General features: G+C 42.6%; 1 protein-coding gene across 16 annotated transcripts in view; it reads right to left on the reverse strand.

Moving 5' to 3' along the window:
- The window catches only part of CFAP20DC (CFAP20 domain containing), a 268,470-nt gene that overhangs the window by 158,956 nt on the left and 84,818 nt on the right, over positions 1 to 24,696 (reverse strand). For 12 of the 16 annotated variants that reach the window (XM_053297353.1, XM_053297344.1, XM_053297355.1 and 9 more), the window contains 3 exons: positions 15,412 to 15,526; positions 9,945 to 10,101; positions 2,629 to 2,769 (listed from right to left, as the gene is read on the reverse strand). In XM_053297353.1, coding sequence (XP_053153328.1) covers positions 2,629 to 2,769; positions 9,945 to 10,101; positions 15,412 to 15,526 — 413 coding nt within the window. Of the gene's footprint in view, positions 1 to 2,628; positions 2,770 to 9,944; positions 10,102 to 13,272; positions 13,408 to 15,411; positions 15,527 to 24,696 lie in introns of those variants that run through there. The other 4 variants (XM_053297357.1, XM_053297345.1, XM_053297342.1 and 1 more) reach the window with 2 other exon arrangements.

Genomic DNA, 24,696 nt, shown 5'->3' on the forward strand with positions numbered 1-24,696 from the left:
CTGAAACAGGCCATTTGAGACCCAGGGGAGGCCAATCGAAGAAGGGGAAACTGCAGGAGCCCTCCTCCCCATGGCAGCAACCCCCAAGGTTCCGCAATAGCGCTAAGTCAGCCTTTCCCCCCTTTAAAACAAAAAAACCCTGAACCGACCTCGAGCCGAACGGTCCCAGTCTGGTTCGAGCCAGCTTGACCTTGAGCCGGTTCACACATCTCACTATTAATGATGCACTCCAAGCTGTGCTCCATGTGTTATGCCTCCTTCAACTTGGCAGTCTAGCTTGTGGGGGCCTGGGGCATCATGTGACAGGATGAGTATGCCAACATTTTGCTTTTGGTGTTTAAACCAATCCATGGTCCAAGTGATCAACAGCTAATATTCTGGATCCAAGCAGATGATATGACTAGCTAGGTTATTATATTTTGATATGCCCTGCCTGTTATTTTTTTTTAGCACACCATGTCCCAGACATACACAATGGCAGAGCAGATGCCCATCTCGCTTCTGCTGCAACTTGGGTGGCAACTCACACAACATCTGGATTAATCTAAGCCCTGATAACTTGGGTAATTCAACCTGTGTCTTTCAGATAGCTCATTGTTAGGGTGGTCTTATGTAAGGAGCTCTTACATAAGGGTGGTCTTATGTAAGGTTACCCAAACATCAAACTACTGCTACCTTGGCCATTAGGGTTGAAGATACTTTATTGTGTTTTCGTATGCATATTTATGAAATGCGAAGTGTACCATGCTCTCAATGCTTACATGGGATCAAAGTAATGCATATTAACTCAATAAAGGACAGGTTCAATTTGAATAATCAGCAAGGCAGTTTCTAACTCATGAATAAAAAAATTAATAGTGTCATTAAAAGTTCTCAATGAATCTACCCTAATGCACTCATACCCATCTCCCCCACCCTATCCCACATTTTATGTCGTGCATCATGATGTCCTTGAACTTTAAAATAAAAGACATTGAAATTCTTGGGTGTAGTCTTGAATTTTTATTCAAACATATAATTAAATGTCTTGTAAAATTAAAGTAGAACAGGCTGTCATACAATGGATGAAATAAAAATAAAAAATAATTATACCCCTAAGTGGTTATCCAAAATTAAATGAACTCTATTACCTTTTTTTGTTTTCATTATATTAGGCACAAGACTAGTACCACAGTATTCTAAATTAAGTTATTCACCTTTCTTATTTTGTTGCAGTTCATATTAATAAAGACCTTGTCTCATTACAGAGTTTAATAGGATAAGGGCTTCTTCTTTTGAATCAAGATATTAACATATATGGTTTTGAAAGATGATGGCAACTCTGCAAGTACTGTATTTCTTTCTTTAAAGGGAAGCTTTGAGTAAAACCGAGTATGCGACAAATTCCACAATGACCATGTCCTCTCAAAGGGCACATTCACATGGCAGTTACGAAGGAGAGCTCACTCCAGTAACTTCAGCCTATGCTGGTTCCTTGTTTCACCCCAATAGTCCAATATCAATTCCAGAACCAATTTGAGCCATGCAGACAGATGGCAGGAGACCCACTAGGGTGGCTCTCTCTTCATCTTCCAAGAGTTGCTTACTTTTTCAGAGCACAAGCACCAAACTGAGAAAATGAAAAGCTGTCCTCTGGATGCACCCTAACAGCATCCCAAACTACCACATATGAACACAATCCATAGAAGAACTTATAGAGAGAAGCTCCTCTCTCCTAGAGACTAACCAAAGCTCATCTTTGGGAGGCACTAAAAGACCCTCATATATGAGAGCATGTGCTTAGCTTTGGTATCTATCTATCTATCTGTCTGTCTGTCTGTCTGTCTGTCTGTCTATCTATCTATCCATCCGCTCCCAACATTATGTCAAACTGCAGTGCAACCAAGAAACAGAATCTAAGATTGAACTATGCAGATGCCAGGATGGTGCTATGCAGACAGGGGTGATGGCTCAGTCCCTGTTTTGTGATGCAAAACAAAGGTGCGGTAATTTGAGACACACCACCTAATGGCGCAGTGGGGAACCAACCTGCCTAGAGAGCAGGAGGCTGTTGGTTCGAATCCCCGCTGGTGTGTTTCCCAGAATATGGGAAACTCCTATATTGGGCAGCAGCGTTATAGGAAGGTGCTGAAAGGCATAATCTCAGACTGTGTGGGAGGAGGCAATGGTAAATCCCTCCTGTATTCTATCAAGGAAACCACAGGACTCTGTGGTCGCCAGGAGTCAACACTGACTCGACAGCACAATCAATCTTAATTTGAGACAGCTGCAGGAGCAGCAAATCCTGGCTTTATCACAAGCACTGAGGTTGCAGAGAGTGGAAAATGTTAGGCTCACTGGTGTCCCTGAGTGTGTCTCTTTACTATTCTCCTAAGGGTTGAATGGTAGTAATTTACATACAGGAGAAAGTAAAGGGCTGCTGCTCATGGAGGCAACATCCGAAGACAAATGGCAACAGTGGTAGACTAGTTCCATGCATTCCCTCCCTAAGAGCTCTTGACTGGAATCCCTAGGACTTACCTATAAGACAAGGTCTCTGATAAGAAGGCATTGGTCTGAAGCAGATTAGATCTTCTTATTGGGAGACACAGTATCTAATAAGTAAAAAATATATATATTATAGCCTACCTAATTCCGGTGAAGTTAAGGGACGACCTCCATATTTTTGTTCTGGTGAGAGCAGCTTGTTCATATTCAGCAGTTGCGTGACTTGAGGCACATCTGGATGTAACTGACAGGCTCGTGGAATTGTATCTATTGGCCCATCAACTGTAAATGGAACATCAATATACGTTTGACTAAAAAGGAAAAGACTTCCATTTCTACAATGACAAGCTGAAACAAACACCACAATAGCTGAACCAAGAGCAGCAATGTAGTCCACAATGTAATTGCCTGGACCCTACAGGCCCTTTTTGTATACACCAAGTAATTCAATGTTAATATTTGAATTGCTTTCAACAAGATCCCATGATTAAAAGTGAGGAAAGAAAAAACCTTCAGGCACTTCACATCCTCGAGGTTTCAGAACCAGAAAGGAAATAAGAAGCAGCCCACATATCTATCCCATTTCCATTACAATTTTTAATTCAATGCCTTGGTTTGTTCAGGGTAAGAGTCATTATTATCAAAGGACAGCGGCACTAAGGGTTCATTGCCTCATACAGCTAGGAGTACAATTGGGGAGAGTTGTGCCAGAGTCTCCAGAATCCCAGAGAAATTCCTGATTCTGAATAATGCCACAGTAACCCAACTACAACCCTTTCTTGCCAATATGAGAACATATTTACCATAAATACCATTTTTAATTTTAAGTAAGGCTCTTTTTAGTTAACTGATATTCCTTCTGGAAAACATTGTTCATTCAGTCATACATTAAGGGTGCACAGACTGATATGGATTGCTGAGGAGGACCAGAGTAAGGGTGAGCTGGACTTGTGGTAGCAAGCATGAATTGTCCACTTAGCTAAGCAGGGTCTACCCTGGATTACATATGAATGGGAGACTACATGTGTGAGTACTCTAAGATATTCACCTCAGGGACAGGGGGATATCTTACAGCTCTGGGAAGATCATCTGCATGCTTGCATGCAGAAGGTTCCATGTTCCCTTCCTGGTATCTCCAAGACAGGGCTGAGAGAGACTCCTTCCTGCAACCTTGGAGAAGGCGCTGCCAGTATGTGTAGACATACTGAGCTAGATAGACCAATGGTCTGACTCAGTATAAGGCAGCTTCCTATGTTCCTATGAAGCATCTACAGGTAAGGATAGTAAAACGGTGCCTAGATGTGGGTTACAGCTCAACTCCCCAAGGGCCATGGTTTGACTGTCACTGATATAGGTTAACCTTTTCTAGGGTATACAGTCTCTCTGAAGGGGCTGTAATAGATGGTGATCTTTCTGGTCCAATGAATCTATAACTGTAATCAACTGCTGTTATATCTCTTCCAGGAAACATAATTGCAGATGTATGATTGCTGTTAGAAGCAACTTACTGTTAAAATAATTCATCTGTGTGGATGAGAATTAATTAGATTTGAGGGTGGAGGGATTTTGCAATTAAAATACATGCAATTTAGATCATGGAGATTTCTTAAAACTATTCTCAAACTGTGCATCAGATTCAGTTTCTAAGTAACCTCATGAGGCCTCTACATTTGAAGGAGTTCTGTAGTATATCAAACAAGGAGGGCAGCACTGGAGACTTTGGCCAGTTCTCATGTAACCTTGATGGTGGAGCCACTAATGGTGGAGCACTACCACTCAGTAGCTTCAAAAGAGACTCAGGTCATATCCGAAGAGCCCACATTGCAGCTCCTTCTCCACCCAGCACGGCCATGTGGAGGTTCCTCCCACATAGTTCAAGGCTTCTCACACTACCTGGAGACACAGAAAGGAGCAACACTGCAGTAGCTCCCACACTGTCAGATTTATGTGAGCGTGGAGACTTTGTTCTATGGTCATTTAATCTCATCTAAAATATTCAGTACCACAAGTTGCTTTGCAGGGTGTATCATTTTAAATACACATTCTGGAAGATTTGTCCCGAAACTGCAAAACTAGCCTTGCAGACGTGCATGTCATGTTATTTGATAAGTCCATTTCCCAGAGCACTGCTGGTATCAGTAATGGAAAAGCAAATTATTGAAAAGACCAGAACTCAACTGAATGATATTGTTCTACATAATCAGCAGCAGTGCTAGAAAAAACAAAGCAAACTCCCAACTGGAAAAAAAAGAGAGGGGGAGGCTAGGAGAAGCATGGGCTGGGTACGCCAGTCATTTTGTATCAGAAGGCATATCAACTTCCTAGTTTAATAAGAAATGAAAAAGCTGAAACAAAATGTGAGGATGCAGCTCAGCCTCCAGAGAAATATCCAAAGAGCTTTGCAAAAAGAAATCTACTTATCCAACTGATTCCCAATTCCATGGATCACCCTCAAAGTCTCAGCCTCACTGCTCTAATCCTGATTAAAACGAATAGAAAGTTTCCAACTTCAGTGTGAGATAATTAGCCTGCATTGTTTCACAAATGAGACCAGTTCTCACTCACTCTTTTTGTAAAATTGTCCATCCACAGTTGTGCCTTTTTCTGCACTTCTCCTTCTCTACAAACACAAGTATCAAGACTGGACTCCGAGAGTAAACTGATGTTTACCTCACTATAGTTAGTCACTAGCCTGATGTGAAGATCACATGCATGTTAATTTATCAAGTGTTCCTTTCAGGAATATTTCCCAAATGTATCTAAACAATTTGAGAGAATTTTTCTTTCACTTCATTCTCTGCCAGAAGTTTCTACTCAAGTAATATTGGCACAATTAAATGCGAAAGATTCCTACACAAACCCCTTTGAAACATGGGATTTAAGCGAGAGTATGGGACGTTCCAAACCCAACAGATTGTGCTCACCCTGACATTAAAGAGATGGGGCAGTTTCTGCTCATGTGGGATTCAGTGTTTCTATCACAACCTCACATAGCTTTGGACTGTGGACCAAATGTCTTCCATCCTTTCAAATCTGGGTTGGGGAACATTCCTTGGAGGATCTGGGGTCACATTGCTATTTCAGTGGTTAATGTGCTACTTCAAGAATTGCATGCAGGAATGTGCTCACTCTCTCATAATGTTTTTCCTCAAACAGAGAGCAAGAGAACACAGTTTTCTTCAGGAAGCAGATTAATCTTTGCTCAGGCAAGCCATAGCAGAATGGGAAGTGAGAAGGGTTGATTGCCCACCTTTCCCAACAATCTTGAAAACCCTTTGGAACGGGTTATTCTGGTGTTCCTTGCCCCAACAATAGCACCAACTGAGCAGTTTTTGACTCACCAACGCAGCCAGCCATTTCCACGTTATTTCCCTTGGTAAAAATATCACTTTCAATCCATCATTGGTTGACACAAACCACATCAAAAGGCTAGATCTAGACAAAAAGGACTGTACAAAATGAATAGTGGTCACTGGCATAATATGAGAGACTGGAACACTTACAAATGCCAGATGGAATGAGTGGGTTAACTGGACCTGGCCTATAAACCTTGGGTTCCACATACTCAGACATTTCACTGCACTTGTAGATAAAGAAAGAGGCCCCATGGCTCTGATTGTCCGTCACTATCCCCTGTGATATTCCCCCCACAGTCACTCTCCACCAGCAGCTGTACTGTGTTTATCCAAGCAGGGCACTCTCACTCTTAAGAGACAGTGCAAGACAACAGGCACACGTCAAAGGAGCTACAGGAAACAACCACAGCAGAGAGAAGAGCAGTGGAGAGCTGGAGAATAAACAATCTCTCATTTCTGGCAACAACAACAACGCGGGGGTAGGGAGCACATGCAACAGTCACAGGGATTTGCTGTGTTTCCTGTCCAGGGAGAGGTAGCATTGTGACAGCTGCAATGTACAGTAACTGAAACTGTGTATTTGGATCTACTGGGCTGAAGAAGGTAAAATTAATATGTTCTGGCTGTAGAACCCTAACCCTCATGTGGACATAAATAGGAGTGTCCTAACCCTTCCTGAGGAATGAACAGCTTGAGATGCATTTTCTAGAATGAGGCGAGCCCTCTCACTACCAGTGTTCCATAAAACAGACCCTACTCCATGAGCCTTCACTGTGCAAACGGAGGTCAGTGCCTGCAAGGTTTTACCGCAATTGTTCAAGGTTTTTGGAAAAGCTTGTGATAAAATGTCTGGTGCTTCCCCACTCTCTTCTGCAAGGCCTTAGGCTCTCAATATTAAAAACTGGTTATTTTCTGCTGTTTTAACAGTGTGCATTTCAGATTATTAGTCCGTTTAAACTTTGTGGCATTCTTATCTTGAAATGCTTGTTTTTAATGTTAGTTACACTTCATCAAGCTGTGGAGGTGTAGGTAAACATGTTTTGTTTTGGTTTTTTAATGATTTTGAGTGGCTTGGAATGCAATATAAAACATACATAGTAGGTATCAGAATCTTGGGATGTTATGTTTGTTCAAAGGGAAGAGAATCTCCTCCTCCCAATCACAACTGTGAATGGTTGGTCTGTTAACACTCTTCTGGGCATTTATTGCCTAACCTAACAGGGAAAGATAGTGCAATTCATCCTTATGATCCTATGCCCTGTATAGCACAGTACACACAGGAATGTCAGTTTGATTGGAAAGCAATGCCAATTCTCTTTCGCCTTCAGCTGGTAGAGCCCTCTGTTCAGCTGTCACCCTCATGAAAGCCATTCAATAAACATTTCAATATGACAGAATTCCTTCCAGACTGACACATAACAAATCAAACAGCTAATGGATGGCAAAAGGCTGCTTGCACAGATGGCACTGCTCTGCAAAAACAAAATGCTGGTCCTTGAAAACTAAAGCCTTACACATCCAAATCACCTGCAGATAATGAACTCAAAATTAGAATGTCATCTCCACAGTGTCTTTCTTTAAACTTAAACACACACACACACACACACACACACACACACACACACACACACGGAAAACACAGTCTGCTTAAATCAAGATACATTTGCTCACTAGTAAGAGCATCCAGAATTGACCACCTGGCTTTAAGGAGAATGTAATTGTAGGCAATCAGCTAAAACAATCTCCTCTTCCACTGCTGACTTATAAGAATGGCCACAAGCAGAGGCAACTCCCCACTGTAGGCTAGGTGTGTGCACAGAACCGGCTGGTCCGGTTCAGTTTGAGTCTGAACCAGACCGGGCCAGTTTGGTCGGGTGTGTGTGTGTGTTATGCAAATGATTTTTTAAAAATCATTATTTTTAACTTTCCCCCTTGTGGGCGGGGGTGTTCGCTGAGGCGGCAGTGTCCGCGGAGGTTCCCCTTCCCCCTGCCAGCCTTCCTTTCTTCAAAAATGGCCCCGTTCAGCCTCCAAAATGGCCACCCATGAGGGTGGGGGAAAGGCCTGAACAAGTCAAAGAATAGCTGAACAGGCCATTTTTGCAGGAGGGAAGGCCGGCGGGGGGAGGGGGAACCTCCACAGACACCCCTGCCTTGGAGGACCCCCCCGAGGGGGTTAGTTTAAAAGGGGGTAAGTTTAATATAATTAAAACATATATTTCATTCACCGACCCCCCCAAACGGGTGGGGAGGGGGCAGTTGAGCTGAACCAGGGGTGGTTCAGTTTGATCCTGAGCCTTCAAACCGGTTTGGTTCCCTACTGTAGGCAAGCAGGGCTCTACTCCACCACATCTATGCTAATAAAAAACCAAACATTTAGATATCACTACCTATTGCTTTCTTCTAGAGGCCATCCATTACTGTCTTCCTGGAGTAGGAAAAATTTCCCTCACCAAAGCAATGCTTATGAATTTGTACTAGGGATGCAACCAAAATTTGAGGGTGGAGGCACAGTTTATGATCCAAATTTGTCCACCTCATAACGTCTGGTTATATTCTGAACCAAGCACCCCACTCCCTGAGTTGCTCTCCATCTGGGATCACAACCTCTGTTCCTCCATTGCCACTCGCTTACCTGGCCAAGTGATAACTCAAACACCAATAGCAGCTAAGAGGGGGAGATCTGAAGGCCTCTCTTACTTCTCCTTGGCATCTTGAATATCAGTCTCCCAGGCTCCAGCGATACTGGGAAAACTGTATATCCCAGGTGCTTAGGACACTAACATTCCACGTGACAAGGAGGAAAGAGTGGGGAAGGAAGGAAGGTCTCCCTATATCTGTCTCCACTGTTATTGCTCCAGACACCACAGCCAAGCTAGAAAAGTGAAGTGGGAAAGGGATTGAGGTATTTGAAAATTTTGGGCACAAAGCGCATAAAGAAGTTTCTAAATGCAGACTTGGACTCTGAATAACTGAGCTGCTATTGGATTGGATGAAACTTAGCCCTGGTTCCACAGAGCCAAGGTGAAAGGAAAACAATTGATTCCAATTGATACACTGATGGTGCAACATTCAAATACAGGAGGATCTTGATAACCACGAGGGTTCTGTTCCATGGTATAACTGTGGATATGGAAATGACAGATATAGAGTCATTGTGGCAATGGGGAATTAGGGGTTAGGTTCCTGGTCAGGAGTGGGGGAGACATCAACAAAACATCAAATTTTGTTGGAAGGAATGCAGGAAGAAACTGCCTACCATACTTAGCTGCTCCCCCGGAGTCACTCTGTGCCCCACAATGCCCCCAAATCACTGTAAGTCACCAGTTTTTTCTTTTTTCAAAAAATGGAGCCATTTTGAGGCTCCGAAACACAATATCATGGCTAGAAATGACCTCCGAGGTCATTTCCAGCCACCCCGAACCCACGGATATGCGAGGTCAATGTGTTCCCACCCTTTTTTTCTGTGTATGCCAAGGTCGAATGTCTGTTACCCGAATGCAGATACGCATATCCTCAGATATTATGGTTCGACCTGAGTAATATAGGGTTGGTGAGCAATATAACCTCTCACTGAAATAAATGTCAGATAGAGGGTTAACTGGCAATTTATTTATTTTTTTCCTTCTCCAGATGCCCGGTTTTCAAAATGGAGAAGAATAATTGCTGGATTGTATGTGGCTACTGTCGACAGTTTTGATTCTCTCTAGAAACCACCTTGAGGAAATGACATCTCTCAGTAGAAGAGCCTTTTGATAATTAAATAACAAGCTCCCTTTCAAATTGCTTAATGAAAAACTTACCTTAAGGTTCCTTGCCAGAAGATTATTAGCAGTTTTGTATGCTAATTTAAAGATGGAACCTTTTCTATAATGCAGTTTTAATGAAGGCAGTGCTTTATAAAAATGTAAGTGCCTACCTATATTGTAACTACACTTAGCTAATGTCATTGACAGCCCACAAGCAAGAGACGTGCATGACCTGTGCTCACATTAATTGCCATAAAATCATATAAACTCTCAAATGATTGATTACAGAAGGTTGATGGACAAACTTGGAATTGTCCAGAGAACATGAAGATTTAAGAAGTCCAGGTTAACACACCACCTTCATCAGCTGTGTCCAGGGGCTTTGACTTCAGTGTGAAGATCTTTCGCAGTTTACAGTTAGCAGAAACAATAATGCCATCCAAGGACTGGAAGACGGCTCCTTTGAAGATCTCACTAGTGAACGCTACCAAGTCAATGCACAGATTGCACCACTAGAAAAAGAGCAAAATAGGTTTAATGAGTGACATCCTGGCATGAGTTGCTGAACCTGCAAAAGAGGCCAGGACCAAAGCCTGTCATTAAGCATAGATAGTACAGTGCAAACCTCAAGTGCTTCCTCCACCCTGATAAATTTTGCTAATCTTATCAAAACTCCTTTGGCTTTCTTTGAAATTCTTTAAGTGTTTCATCCGAAGAGAACTGCCCCCCCCCCAAATTAGCTTCTAATGTTTTTGAAATTTGGGGGCAACTCCAACTGCCACAATTGAGTACCAGCACCTCGGGGGTGGGGGTGGGGGGAGAAAGATCAGTGACTGCACTGGGAACGGCAACTGGCAATCATGAATACAGAGTAATTTGTCATGACTTCAAACTACAATGTCCTTAATCTGGACACCGACACAAAGAGAGGGGGCCAGATAAATACTAGTGATATAGGTTGAAGAAATATTGGACATGGACCCTGACACCAAGCCAAATCTAACAGCCTGGAATCTAACGCACCCCACCCCCTCCTCCAAACCAGAGACTCTTGATCCAGGACCCCCAGAGGTAGCAACTCCTAAACGGATTCATTTGAGGAGCTGGCACTCTCACCATCCGAGGGCTTCATGCTACCCATGAAATAGCACAGAAGCAACAGAGCACTAGGTTCCAGATCAGAGGATTGCCCCTTTAAGGCCTCTCCAATTCTCAGAAAAAGGATGAAGCCAAAGAGAGGCACTGGACTGCATGAGAGCTCAGCTGGAATACACTGTCTGCTCTCTATCGTTTGTCCAGGATACTGACCTTTTCTGGTCCATGGTTCCTGTTCTTGGATGGGACACAGAGCCCTTGTATTAACGGCCTAGCACACATTGCCATCAGTCTGATTCTGGGGTAGAGACTAGACAGGTTTCCCCTAGGAATTACTTGTGACCAGGCCTCTATGATTTCCTGACTCAGCTGGCAAGAGTAACAAGCAAGCAGAAGGGAAACAACTGCATGATGGGCAACTTCTTCTGCTCCAGTAATCTGCTCTTTAGACATTCAAAATCATAGGACATAGAAAAGAGGCTCCCCTATCCTATGCAAACGATGGGATTGCACATAACAGTAGAGGCAAATAGGTAAGCCATTGCTGCCCACCCACAGAGTTCATTGTTTTGAGGCAAAAACAGGAATTCTTAGTATGTGCTCCAACCACTCAGTATGTCCTTCCACAAATGGTTATCATTTGTTATCATATATATATGTTACAAAGAACTACATTTTTTGTGCAAGGAAACGGTGCTGATGAAGAAGAGCGGAATTAGAACATCAGAACATCGATGCACTGGGTGTATGATTTGATCAATAAAACAGGTAATAGAAGGAAATAATATTTGTTAACACTGCTAAGGCCAGCACTGGGGCAATCACTTGATGAAGAAGGCATATGATTTCTTAAACAGCTGTATGGAAAAACTGATAATATTGGCTTAATTCCTTCAACAACAGAATCATACTGAAATGGTATCAAATTATATTTTGGCAAATTTTGGTCACACAAAAAGAATGAAAACACTAAACAATGTATATATAGAAATAAGAGATTCCAACATTAATTGATAGTATGTACTAATGAAACAGCATGGCTGTAGCTGAGCAGAAAGTCACCTTGTTGACTCCCAAGGCTAATGAAGCCAATATTTAAATGCAAACTAAATATCAAAGGGGAAATAATCTATCTATTATATATATATAATTCTCCAAGGCATACTCATGGCTAATTCCGTGTGTGGCAGAGCTCGCGAGAGTTCGCGAGCAGAAGCACTTGACTGGGCAGTGGGGATTCCATATGCAGACAGGGAGGAAGAGCCTTAAAAGGAAAGTGGGCAGGAGTCTGCGAAGAGAAGGGTCGTGAGGGAGGAAAGAGTCCCTTATGGAGAAGGAGGCTGCCATAATGTGAATTAGATGAGGAAACAAGATGAACAAGATCTGTTAACTCAGGAAGGGAGAGAGAGAGAGAAATAAGGGAGGGGAAGAAAGACAGAGGGGAAGAGTGAGTGGAGGAGAGAGAGAGAGAAAAAAAAAGAAGAGAGGGGAAGAGAGAGAAAAAGGAAGAGCAGGGGATGGGCTAAGCATGTCAGCGGCCTGAGTGGAATGAGTGGCCATGGCGGCGCCTATTAGTAGCAAGGAAGGGCCCAGTCAACCACTGCTGCTGTTTGGGGCTAGCGAGGCCATTGGTGGAGGGAGAGAGGCAGGCAAGGGATGTGCCCGGGCCTATCAGCGGCCTGAGAGGAACGAGTGGCCATGGCAGTGACAGCAGCAAGGAAGGGACCGGTCAACCACTGCTGCTCCTGCTGGGAGGAGCAGCAGCAGGACTCAGGTGAGGGTGTCTCTGGGATAGGGGGCTGCAGCTTGGCCAATAGGTGCCAGCAGCCGCAACCAAGAAGGGTGAGGGGGATGGAGTGAAGTGATGGAGGAGTGACCAAGAGGGGTGAGAGAGATGGAAGCAATAGGATGGAGGAGGAGGAGTGCCGCTCAGGTAAGAGTGGAGAGATCTCTGAGGTGAGGGGGGGCTGTGGCAGGGGAGAGGGGAGTAATCAAGGACTAGCGCCCAGAGGCTCTGTGTGGGTTAAGCTAGAAACAACTATAATTGGCTAGTAATTCATTAACTTCTGGCTAGTAATTGGCTAGTAATTCATTAACTTCTGAACAATAACGTGGCCAATAATTTGACTGGCCACCTCTATCAAGCGGACAATGGACAATATCCAGAGAAGGGCCTTTAACTCATGGAACTGGGCTTTCCAGTAACCTCCCCCAACCCACACTGTTGAAAGTATGTTGCTCCCCAAAATCTGCTGTGGATCAAGAAACCCTCTAGAACAGTGGGGAATGCAGCAGGAAGGGGGAAATCTTTAAAAATGGGGGAGGGACTTGCACAAGTAAAACGGACATATGAACTTCCCTTGGACCAGCATGAAACTAGCTCAATATTTTCTGTCCACACTGACTGGTGGCAGCTCTTCAGGATTTCAGCAGGGGGTCTTTTCCAGTCCTACTTGAAGGTAGGAATGTGTACACAAAGCCTCTAATTCGAGGCGCCGAAACACTTTGAGCTGCCTCAGCCAAATAATTTCAGCGGGGGGGTGGGGGGGTGTGAGCAAGCACTTTAAAAGGAGGAAGGCAGGTCTTACCTGCCCCTCACTCACTCTTCCTCCGCCCCTGTCGCGCTGTCCGTAATAAACAATCACGGTGTCTGTTTTGAAAAGCCACGCCATCTGGCTGTTTCCTGCTTGGGAACAAGAAGTTCCCTGTTCCAGGCAGCCCAGGGTCAACTAGATTTACCATTAAATGGACAAAAATTATTAACAAACACAAATATGAATAACCCATTGTTGTGATCAATCAGAACAGAAAGTCGGAGCTCCATTGATTGATTTGTTCTCTGAGTGAAGACTTGCAACTGAAGTTCACATTATTACTGAATTTAACATGCAATACATTGAGGAATACTTAATCCTGTATTCCTGAATGTATACTGAAATACTGCTATTAATCTGATACTGTGACCACCTAACTTAAAAAGAAAGAGAAAAAATTATTACAATGATCATGAATTAACTACTGCTTTGGCAGTATGACTCCTGATGTATATTAATTTTTTTAAAGCCATATTTGCTGGAAAGTAGGAAGCTAAAAGGAAGTTATTAACCTAAATGCCTTCCAAGAAGTAGTAAGAAAGCCCTTATAAAGTTTTTGGGTCTCTCTCTTTTGGATTAAAACTTGCATTTGGTAGTTACTTGCAAGGTATGCATGTCTGCAAATAGGTAAAGAGAAATTTCAGAACTAATTTCTTATTCTCATCCTTGGAAGCTTCTTATTTTAACACGAAGCCAATAACCTCAGACTAGTTGTAGTGATGCTGTAGAAGCTATTGCACATGATGATATATAGCAGGGATTCTCAATGTTGGGTCCCCAGATGTTTTTGGACTTCAACTCCCATAATCACCAGCCCCAGTGGCCTTTGGTTGGAGATTATGGGAGTTGAAGTCCAATAACATCTGGGGACCCAACACTGAGAATCCGTGATATACAGCATGAGGATGCAGGGACTGTACATTGTTGTTTGTATAACAGTGTAGGTGGAAACACAAAGGCTCACTAATAGCTGACAATGGTAGCAATGCACAACTGCCTTTGATCTGCACACACAAAAATCCTGATATGTCTTCTGCTGGACTGTGGCATATACCTCTTTACAACAGGCATGGACATTGACAAATAATGAAAACATCTACAGTCATGACTGAAACCTCTTATGAACTATGAGGGCAAATTTATTTTTCATTTTTAATGCACAGAGTTAACATGTTCTAATATAATTTGCATGGACAATGAATGCAAGTGTACAGCTGGAAGGCATATTTTCTAGGATATTTTCATTCCATAGATGGAAAAAACGTAAGCATCTTTCTCTGTGTACACCATCATGAGCACAGTGTCAGGTATGTCCAAGTTCCTTTCCACAAAAGAGCACTAGCACTAGCCTGGATTGATTGTCAGTGACGCAGTGTCCTTTAAAACATGGAGAGATTGCTATATTGTAGTGGGATCACTTCTGGACTTCTCATAGGAGTGGCATCACAAGTCCAGAATGCCCTCCCAGAAGAGCTTCACTGTGCTGCCTCCCTCAGGGTTTTGTAAAGAGATCTTAAAACACATCGGTTTAGATAGGCTTTTAACTGCAGTTTGTATCTGAGGTATTTTTAATTTTTTTTACAGCTAGTTAGTTACTAGTTACAGCTAGTTTTAATTGGGTCTGTTGTAGCTGATTTTCTATTAATTTTAATCAGTTTAATGTGTTATCTGCTTTACTGGTTTGTTTATTCCTTTATACTTTATTGTTTTATTGTTCTGCTGTTGTTGTAAGCTGCCCCAAGTAGTATGGCACTGGAAGCATTGGATTGTAAAAATAATAATTAGATGGGGCTTGGATCACACAAACAATAGCCTGAAAATGGTGTGTGGGATTTGTAACAGAACTTACACTTCCTGCTCAAATCAGCTGCTTAACCTTCATCCCTCAGAAACTCCTAATGATTGAAGTACTTTGTGTGCCTACACGAATGTATGCACACACTCAGTTCCAGATCACCAAAGCCGAATTAACAAGAAAGTCAGGTTTTTGTATTCAGAAGGCATATATACCAAAATTCAGGAACAGTGTATCGTCACCTTTAACAAGTTCTTAAAGATATTTAAAAGTGTTGCAGTGGAAAAGAAAAGGGAACTAAAATTGGTATTTTAAAGTGAGATATGAAAGATACCTACAATTTTGCGCTTGATCATAAACAGAGGAATCTTTGCATGTAGAGGAGTTACAGACAATTCCTTGTGGACCGTTGATAAATACAATCTTCTTTTAATGTTTCCTAAATCAGTTATCCTGTAAAAGAGAAAGGCGAGAGTGGGGAGGAACAGAGATAGATCTCCATCAATTCAATAACCACTATTTCTGGACAACCACAGAAAACTATCATTCATATGCAGAACCTTTATACCAAGGACAGCAAATGGAGAATTTAAGTATTACCCCTTTTACAAGATAAGTAATGAGATTTCTCTCTCAAATTCAAAGTTAGTGGCTACAAGTCTGAATATATAAAATCACTTTACATGCTAATTTTATTTCAATGCTCTGCACTCTTCACTAGATTTCCATAGCACTCCAACCTATGAAAGAATTCAATTTGTATGAACTGAGAAGCCACTAGCCTTTAATAATCATGCTTCTTTCAGCCCCTTAAGCTTGTGTTATCTTGGGACATGCTGTCACCCCACTAAATAGGAAATCATTATAAGCTTTCTTTTTGTAAAAATGCACCTGCCATTTCGTATGGGCTCTTTGCTTAAAGATAGACACAAAGCGTTGTATGTCAGTTTCACTTCCTGAGCACATACCTACAAACCTGAATTAGCAACAAATGAGTTTATTGCTAACTATTCAGGGTGTTCCTTTGGTGACACCAAGGACACTGGATTTGAACATCACTAATAGATTTAGACCACAGTCATGATCAGGTTTGATTCAGATTGATAAAGAGACTTCTTTGTATATTCCACTTCCTTGTGGCTTCCAAGAATGTTCAGAGCTGACTTAATTTCTCTCTAGATTTCTCCCAAAAGAAAATGGCCCACCAACATCAGGAGTTGTATTTTTAGACCTGGAAACTGATTCAGTTGCTATTTTATTGACCTATTTCCATGAAACTGATAATTCCAACTGTCCAACAGCTACAAACTTGTACTAAAAAACTGGGATAGATTTCATTTTTATTCAAAGCAATTTAGTTCGACTTATACCAGCAGACCTGAGCCATGAGCAAAGGAATATTTGCCTAGATCTATTTCCTTCACTGCAATTAATGGGAAACTGCTGCAGATGGTAACTCTGGGCATCTACTAGATCCCTGCCCCCCATGTTTGTTGAAAAACAAATAAATCTTAGATTGTGGGGAAGAACTGCAACATACTTTAAATGAAAAATATGAGTTTCTAGTTTAAAATTGAGATGGGCTCCCCTTTACGGTGGGGTCATAGCCTAGTGATATAACAAATACTTTGCATGCAGAGGATCCAGGTGCAATCACTGGTATCTTCAGGCAGGACTGAGAAAGAACTTTGTTTGAAACCCAGCCATTGCCAATCAATATACAGGTGAAACTCGGAAAATTAGAATATCGTTCAAAAGTCCATTAATTTCAGTAATGCAAATTAAAAGGTGAAACTGATATATGAGACAGACGCATTACATGCAAAGCGAGATAAGTCAAGCCTTAATTTGTTATAATTGTGATGATCATGGCGTACAGCTCATGAAAACCCCAAATCCACAATCTCAGAAAATTAGAATATTACATGGAACCAAGAAGACAAGGATTGAAGAATAGAACAATATCGGACCTCTGAAAAGTGTACAGTGTACTGTGCTTGATTGGCCAGCAAACTCGCCTGACCTGACCCCATAGAGAATCTATGGGGCATTGCCAAGAGAAAGATGAGAGACATGAGACCAAACAATGCAGAATTGCTGAAGGCCGCTAATGAAGCATCCTGGTCTTCCATAATACCTCATCAGTGCCACAGGCTGATAGCATCCATGCCATGCCGCATTGAGGCCTAATTGCTGCAAAAGGGGCCCAAACCAAGTACTGAATACATATGCATGCTTATACTTTTCAGAGGTCTGATATTGTTCTATTCTTCAATCCTTGTCTTCTTGGTTCCATGTAATATTCTAATTTTCTGAGATTGTGGATTTGGGGTTTTCATGAGCTGTACGCCATGATCATCACAATTATAACAAATTAAGGCTTGACTTATCTCGCTTTGCATGTAATGCGTCTGTCTCATATATCAGTTTCACCTTTTAATTTGCATTACTGAAATTAATGGACTTTTGCACGATATTCTAATTTTCCGAGTTTCACCTGTAGACAGCATTGAACTAGACAAAACATTGGCCTGCCATGGTATAAGGCAGTTTCTAATGTTCATATATTCACATCAGATTTCCCGAAGTGCTTCCTCCTGGCAGCCGGCCAGCCCGCTGCACTTCCTCCTGGGGGCCAATTTCAAACTGGGGTGCAGCGTGACTTTTTTTCACTGGAGGAGCAGAAACACCCATTCGAGGGGCAAGTGGGCTGGTGGGCAGGTAACCACAAAGGGTTTCTGCACACAAGACATAGGCAATGATAACAAAAATAAACCCCAATACATGTTATAATGAATTTTAATTAGGAATGATGATTTGTGACATTTAAAATAAATCAAGTTTTTTTTTAAGCCCAACATCCAGACCATTGCTGCACTTGTGCAATGCACAAAATTGGTTGTGCTTGCGCAACCAAGAGGATATGGAGCTGTGCAAAGTCATGCTCAAAGATGCATTTGTGCAATGATAGCGAAATGTGATGCAGGCATATACTTCTGTGCCTTGCTGCACAAGTGCAGCAGTAGTCTCGAACAAGGCTCCTGACTTAGCACATCTAATTAGTGCTACATCCTTCCGCTAGCACAAGTTTGCTCAAGCGCAGCATTAATCTGAATGTCAGCCAATCTTTTCCACATAAGAAACAGATGTGAGTGTACATTAAACATCAGTGACTAGTGGAAGTATGTGTGCATTGTGAAGTTGCCCTACCATAACCACATGGGCTGTTAATAAAGTGTAAAGCCAAAAAGAGGAAAGAAAAGAAAGGATAAATAAAGTTAAACATATTCATTCATTCATTCATTCATTCGATTTCTATACTACCCTTCCAAAAATGGCTCAGGGTGGTTTACACAGAGAAATAATCAACAAATAAGATGGATCCCTGTCCCCAAAGGGCTCACAATCTAAAAAGAAACATAAGATAGACACCAGCAACAGTCACTGGAGGAACTGTGCTGGGGGTGGATAGGGCCAGTTACTGTCACTGTGTTAGTTAACCTGTCAAGATTACACATTTTTAACAGCTTTAATAAAAACTAGGGAATGCCCCCCCCACCTCACCATGCCCTGGGGCCCTGTTGCCTAGGCTAAGGATTCCCTCAGGCTTTCTGGGCCTTAAAGAAACTACTTACTCACGTCTCTGATTTTCAGGGCCTGTACTAGACTAGACTGCTGCACTGTGCACTCTCTGACTGGCGCCTTGAAGGCCTAGCCACCACAGAGGCATTAATAACACTCGCCACTTACAGAGGCTAGCTGGGCACTGCCACAGGGGAGATACTCTGTAGTGCATAGCAATACTGCCCTCCTTGCTTTTCTTCCTCCAAATGCAAACCCTAAGGTCTGTCAATGGTTCTTCCATCTATCAAGATTTATGTTCAAATTTCACAACTATCTTTATCTTTATAAATAATTTGCTAAGATATACCCATGGCTAATCCCATGTGTGGTAGCTCTCGTGAGAGTTCGCGAGCAGCTGCATGGATAGCGATGTGGAAGAAAACAGTGATGGTGGCCAGGGGTGGGCCAGCTGGCCCCCAGGAGGAAGCGCAGCGGGTCAGCTGGCCAGCCAGAGGGCGAGAAGAGGTGGCCGCAGGTGCCAGGCCGGCCAGTTGGAGCAGGTGATGGGCCGAGGTGGCCAGCGAGAGGCTGGCCGGCCAGCCAGGAAAATAAACACCGGCAGCAGGTGGGTGGGGGGGAAAGAAAATGGCTGTGGCAAACTAGAGGCACAGATGCTCAGTGCTCAGCCCAGCTAGTTAATTTGAATGGGCCTTGTTTGATACTATCTTATCTCTACTTTTCCTGTCTTTCTGAAGGAATCTTCCAATTTTCCTGCCCAACTTTGGGTTCACAAATTAATCCCTATTTCTCCTATGTTATTTTACAGTTATAAAGGTTTTCACATTGTGCTGTGTACATGTGAAGAATACTTGATATAGACACCAAATACATTTTATGTCATCACCTGTCTTGTAGTTTGTCATAGGTGCACTGAAGGGGGTGCTAATGGTGCCAAAAACACCTGTCCCTCAGGCATCAGCAACAATAGCATAGGAGGTGGAGGTTGCAGTATCATAACTCTGCCATTTACAAATTTTGGCTGTTCTTCCTTGTCTGTTCAGGGGACTAGGCATGTGCCTCTGACTTGCAAAGTGAGACATTTAAGAACATTCACACCTTCATCTCTTGCATTTATCTTTGTTTACTTTTCCTTGGTGTGACCAATTAACTTTTACCCATGTGGCATGCCTAAATAATATTTCTAGAAACTAACATTTTAAGCTACTGTAATGTTAGGAATAGGGAGGACTGAAAGAATATTTCATAGGTGGGGGGCAGAATTATTACTGGGGGAACACTCTCTCTATTTGCCCCCCATTGCAGCTCTTGTTTCAAACACAGTCAAGTCAAGCTGCTGGTCATAAATTCCCTGCTGAACTTAATTATGACACTCACTGGAATAATAAGGTTATCCAGATTCTCAGGATTTCATGGTTTGGACCTTGAACAACAGTCAGATCTCAAGGGGGAAGAGTCAGGCAAATCACCAACATCAATATCAGCTGACAAAGCACAGAACCCAGACCTTGGCGGTGAGGATAAACTCAGCAACAAGAAGCCCTAGGTGGCTGAAACTGCATCTCCAGAGCTGGAGTCACCCAAGGGGCCAGGCCTGGATATACCAGAAATCTCTCACCTCTCAGTAACTGTTTGCTGCTGCAGGAAATACATCAAGTGAGAAGTGGCTGAGAAATGGTGGAGTGCTTAGCTCCAGGCCTGATGGAGCCCCTTTTAAGGATCCATACATTGTAACAGAGGGAGGAACCTAAAGAGCCAGGAGACTTTAAAAGGGTCAGTAGATGCTGAAGGGATTCAGTTGGCTCAGCTTGCTTCCTCAGAGCTTTCCAAGGTCCTGCAAGCCGGCTTTGCCTTGCAAGCCCCCCTGTGGCAAACCAGAACAGGACATGATAGAGCTGTCACTCCATGATTTTTCATAAAGTAGATTAATATTTTGCGTTACTTGAGATAACCAACTCTCATAAAACAGATATCTTCTCCCTCTCCTTGCAAATCAGACTGAGCACTCTTCCTCAGAGACTTACTGATACATAAACAAATAAGAAGAAAGTGTCCACACAAATCCATATGATGATATAATTCCAATCTTATGCATTGTCTGTGTTTAGGGAGGAGGAATTCTCTAAGTAAACTTTCCACCCTCTTGCACTAAATTATAGCTGCAGCTTTGCCTCAGAGTTGGGGGAGGAGGGAAGTACATTCAGTCCACTCCTTCCTCTATCAGTGGGAGCAAAGAGGCTGAGCTCCTCTCCGGGAGTCCACCAGACCAACAAACCCCATCCCTGCTGATCATCTCATCTTCGGCAGCCCCTGCCTTAAATAAAGCCCTACATTTAGGATACTCCCCCCACCTTCAGCTTGCTCCTTCTTTCCTGGCTAGGTAAGTGGATTGGCCACCCAATCGCTGGCCTCCAAAGGGGAGTTATTCTCCAACTCCACCCCCTTCATTAGCCTTTCTGTAGCTGTTTGCAGCTGTGGAGCTGATATCGCTATTCCCTCTCCACCATTCTGCTGCCTCTTGGGCTGCCCTCTGCCCATCCCCCAGCAGCTGTTGCATGCCTCTCTGAGCCCTTCCTGACTTCTGACACGCAATTACTGGGGTTGTCCTGGCGTCTGGAATCCTCTGCTTCTCCCGGCATCCTGCCATTTGACTGGGTAAACAACCCTGTCTCACGGAGGAGGGTAGGAAATCCCAACATGCATATTTATTTGGACATAATTCCTGTCCAGTTCAATGGTCCCAACCTCCAAGTAACTATGAGCAGGGTTGCAGCCTTGGGGAGATGTGCCTTTTCACTGAAGACTCACCAAAATTATATGGATGGCACTTCCTAGAAAATCCAGTTCTTATTTTTGCAGTGAAAAAAAAGCATTACTACCCCTCCCAATATTAAACTCTTCAAAACAAAATACAACAACACTTGTCATATCAGGAAGCATTTGAAAAGCTCTACAGGAGTTAATGTTTTTTTTAATTGTTTATGTTTGAGTCTTCATATCCAAGGGGTCAGACATGTGATAGAAAAATAATGAGACCACGTTGAGAAAGAATGAGGTAGTCAACAGGAAAAATCAATCTCATTTATAATAATATTCCTCTGATCAGCAGGTGCATAACTCTTCCAGCTATGGTCATTAGCAGCATTCATTTCACACTTAACATCTACATTTGCAAAACATTTTAAAGCAAAATTACTTTTCAGTTCAATTTTCAATTCTATTCCATAGCTTCTACTTTGATTGACTATTTTTCTCCTGATAGCAACTGCAGGAAGAACAAGAGATAAAATGGCAGCAACTACCCAGGAATAGAGATACACTCGTTGACTCAGATCACCTATTCACTTTACTCTTGTGTGTATGACAATTTACGGCAGTTTGTTAAGGATCACTTCAAAGCTATACATGAACTCAGAATAAAAAAGCAGCAGCATGAGACTGTAGATTATTAGTTTATTGGCTACCTTGTTCTTATAAACTGTTAAAGGGGAAACAGTTTATAACAATGTAGGCAATAAACTAATAATCCACAGTCTAACGCTGCTGCTTTTTAAAAATTCTGAGTTCATTTTATAAAAGTGATAAAACATCAGCATATACATTGATGACTGTAATGCAAAAGATTATCGCCTTTCACTAATGTTGCTGTATGCCCAACAAAAGCATCTAAAGCCTGTATTCTGGCAAATAGACCAACATAGTACAAGTAAACAAAGGATAGGGGGGAAAAGACTGAACAATAACATGGGCTCTGGAAATCTACATCGTTGCAACTGACTACAAACCACAGCCTGTTAGATATAAAGAATCATGAGTGAAAAGAAAATAGCTATTAAATCTGTACCATGAATGCTTCTGCAAGCACAAGAGGACAAGGATGTGCAATGCTACAGCTGATAAATTCCACAACAGTATCATGTTTGTGCAAGTGGAAAATGCCTGTGGGATTAGTTTCACTTTCGCCACATTCTGCTCTAAAATAAAGTAGGAGGTACTTAATGTGCGGGGTCGAAACTCGGGAGACAATTTTGATCTGCTGGTTCTGGATTGGTTCACGCTCCCCTGGAAGGAACAGGTACACATTCTGGGGGTGCTTCTGGATCCAAACCTCTCCCTGGTGTCCTGGGTTGAGGTGGTGGCCAGAGGTGCTTTTTATCAGCTTCACCTGATATGCCAGTTGCATCCATTTCTTGAGATGAACAACCTCAAAACAGTGGTATATCTGCTGGTAACCTCTAGGCTGGATTACTGCAATGCGTTCTGTGTGGGGCTGCCTTTGTACGTAGTCCGGAAACTGCAGTTGGTTCAGAACACAGCAGCCAGGTTAGTCTCTGGGTCATCCAGGAGAGACTATATTACTCCTGTCTTGAAGGACTTGCATTGGCTGCTGATATGTTTCCAGGCAAAATACAAGGTGCTGGTCATCTATTATCTATTATATTAATTCTCCTGGGTGTGCCTTGGAATGTGCGTCCCAGCGCCCAGCTAATTGGCTGGGTGGTGGATGGGCCTGACTGGCTGAGGCACACCCAGGAGGACTGGTCACCACAGCAGCGGCAGGCCTGGCCACAGAGGCGGGCCCAGCCCAGCCGCGGAGGCAAGGCCCAGGAAGGGGGAGAAGGGGGGGGCAGAAGTGGCTGGGCTTGGAAGTGGACACTGGGGCGGAAGGTGGGGGGGAAGAGCGCACAGATGCTCTGTGCAACACAGATGCTCTGTGCAAGGTCGGCTAGTTACCTATAAAGCCCTAAGCAGCTTAGGCCCTGGATATTGGACTTTGGAATCCGCTCCCTATTAAAATCAAAGCCTCCCCATCTCTGGTAACTTTTAAGAAGTCACTGAAGACACATTTAATTACCCAGGCTTTTAATTAGATTTATAGTTTTAAATAATTTTAATACTGGGTTTTAAATGTTTATAATCTTTTAAATGATTTTAATTGTTAATTGACGGCAAGTTTTGGGCGGTATAGAAACATCTTAAACAAACAAACAAACAAACAAACAAATAATGTTCAGAAAGCAATGCAAAACTTTGCTTTGTAACAAAGTGTTATAGGGGAATTTTATGAATGACATCCTAAGAAAGCATGTACTTTAGATAAATCTGTGGAGACATGCCACGAACCCTCATGCAACTCCCCCAGTGTGTTGTTCCACAAGAGGCCTACTACTTCTGAGTGCTGCTCACACTCCGGAAGTATTCTGTAAGCGTGGAATCAGCAATGAGGGTCAGCAATGTATTTCCACCAACTTACAAGGTGCTTCCAGAGTACAAGCAGTGCTCTACAGTACTAGCCCATTTGCCCAATAATGTGCACACAAGAGGACTGGGGAAGGCAGGCATGGGCTCCCAGCGTGTCCCTGCAGACCTTCCTAACACAAATGCTTCGTTAGATATCAGCCAGTCTATTTAGCAGTTTCAGTTAGTCTACTTTTAAGAATAGTTTTGGGGGGAGTTCTGTTATCGTGTTTTTCTAAGGATTATATGTTGTACTATTTAAATGGTATAATGTATTATTGTAAACCATCCTTGAGGTTTCTGGTAAAATGGCTTATAAATTAATTCTGTTTAACTAGTGTTCTCCCCGGCCAACTTCAAGGTCAGGAACAGCTCTCTGTGCACACAAAAATACGCATCTTTGGAATTGTCTCAAGTCAATGGGGAAGATGCTCTTGCATAGGAAGGAATTCTCTCTGCATAACAGAGTTTCTAAGTTTATAAAGAGCCACTGGAAAAGGATGGCTGACTGTGAGAAAGGCCTTGGGGGAGGGGGTCAGGTTACCCAAGTCAAGGGGTAGAATTTCAATTGAGAACAATTTTTTTAAGAACTTGTAGAATAAACAGTACCGTATTCTACAATCAGCTACTACAATTCAAGATGCTTGAGTTTCATATTTACTTGTTCACTGGAATTTCTCTCTCTCCGTGAATTCCTGAGATGCTGCCTCACTGAATCCTCTCATTGTTTTAAACTGTCATTCCTGAAAGGAATCCAGAAAAGATCTAGTATGTGACATATTAGTGAGAATGCCCACTTAACT

Source organism: Hemicordylus capensis, chromosome 2 (genome assembly GCF_027244095.1).
Source record: "Hemicordylus capensis ecotype Gifberg chromosome 2, rHemCap1.1.pri, whole genome shotgun sequence".
NCBI classification, from domain to species: Eukaryota; Metazoa; Chordata; class Lepidosauria; order Squamata; family Cordylidae; genus Hemicordylus; species Hemicordylus capensis.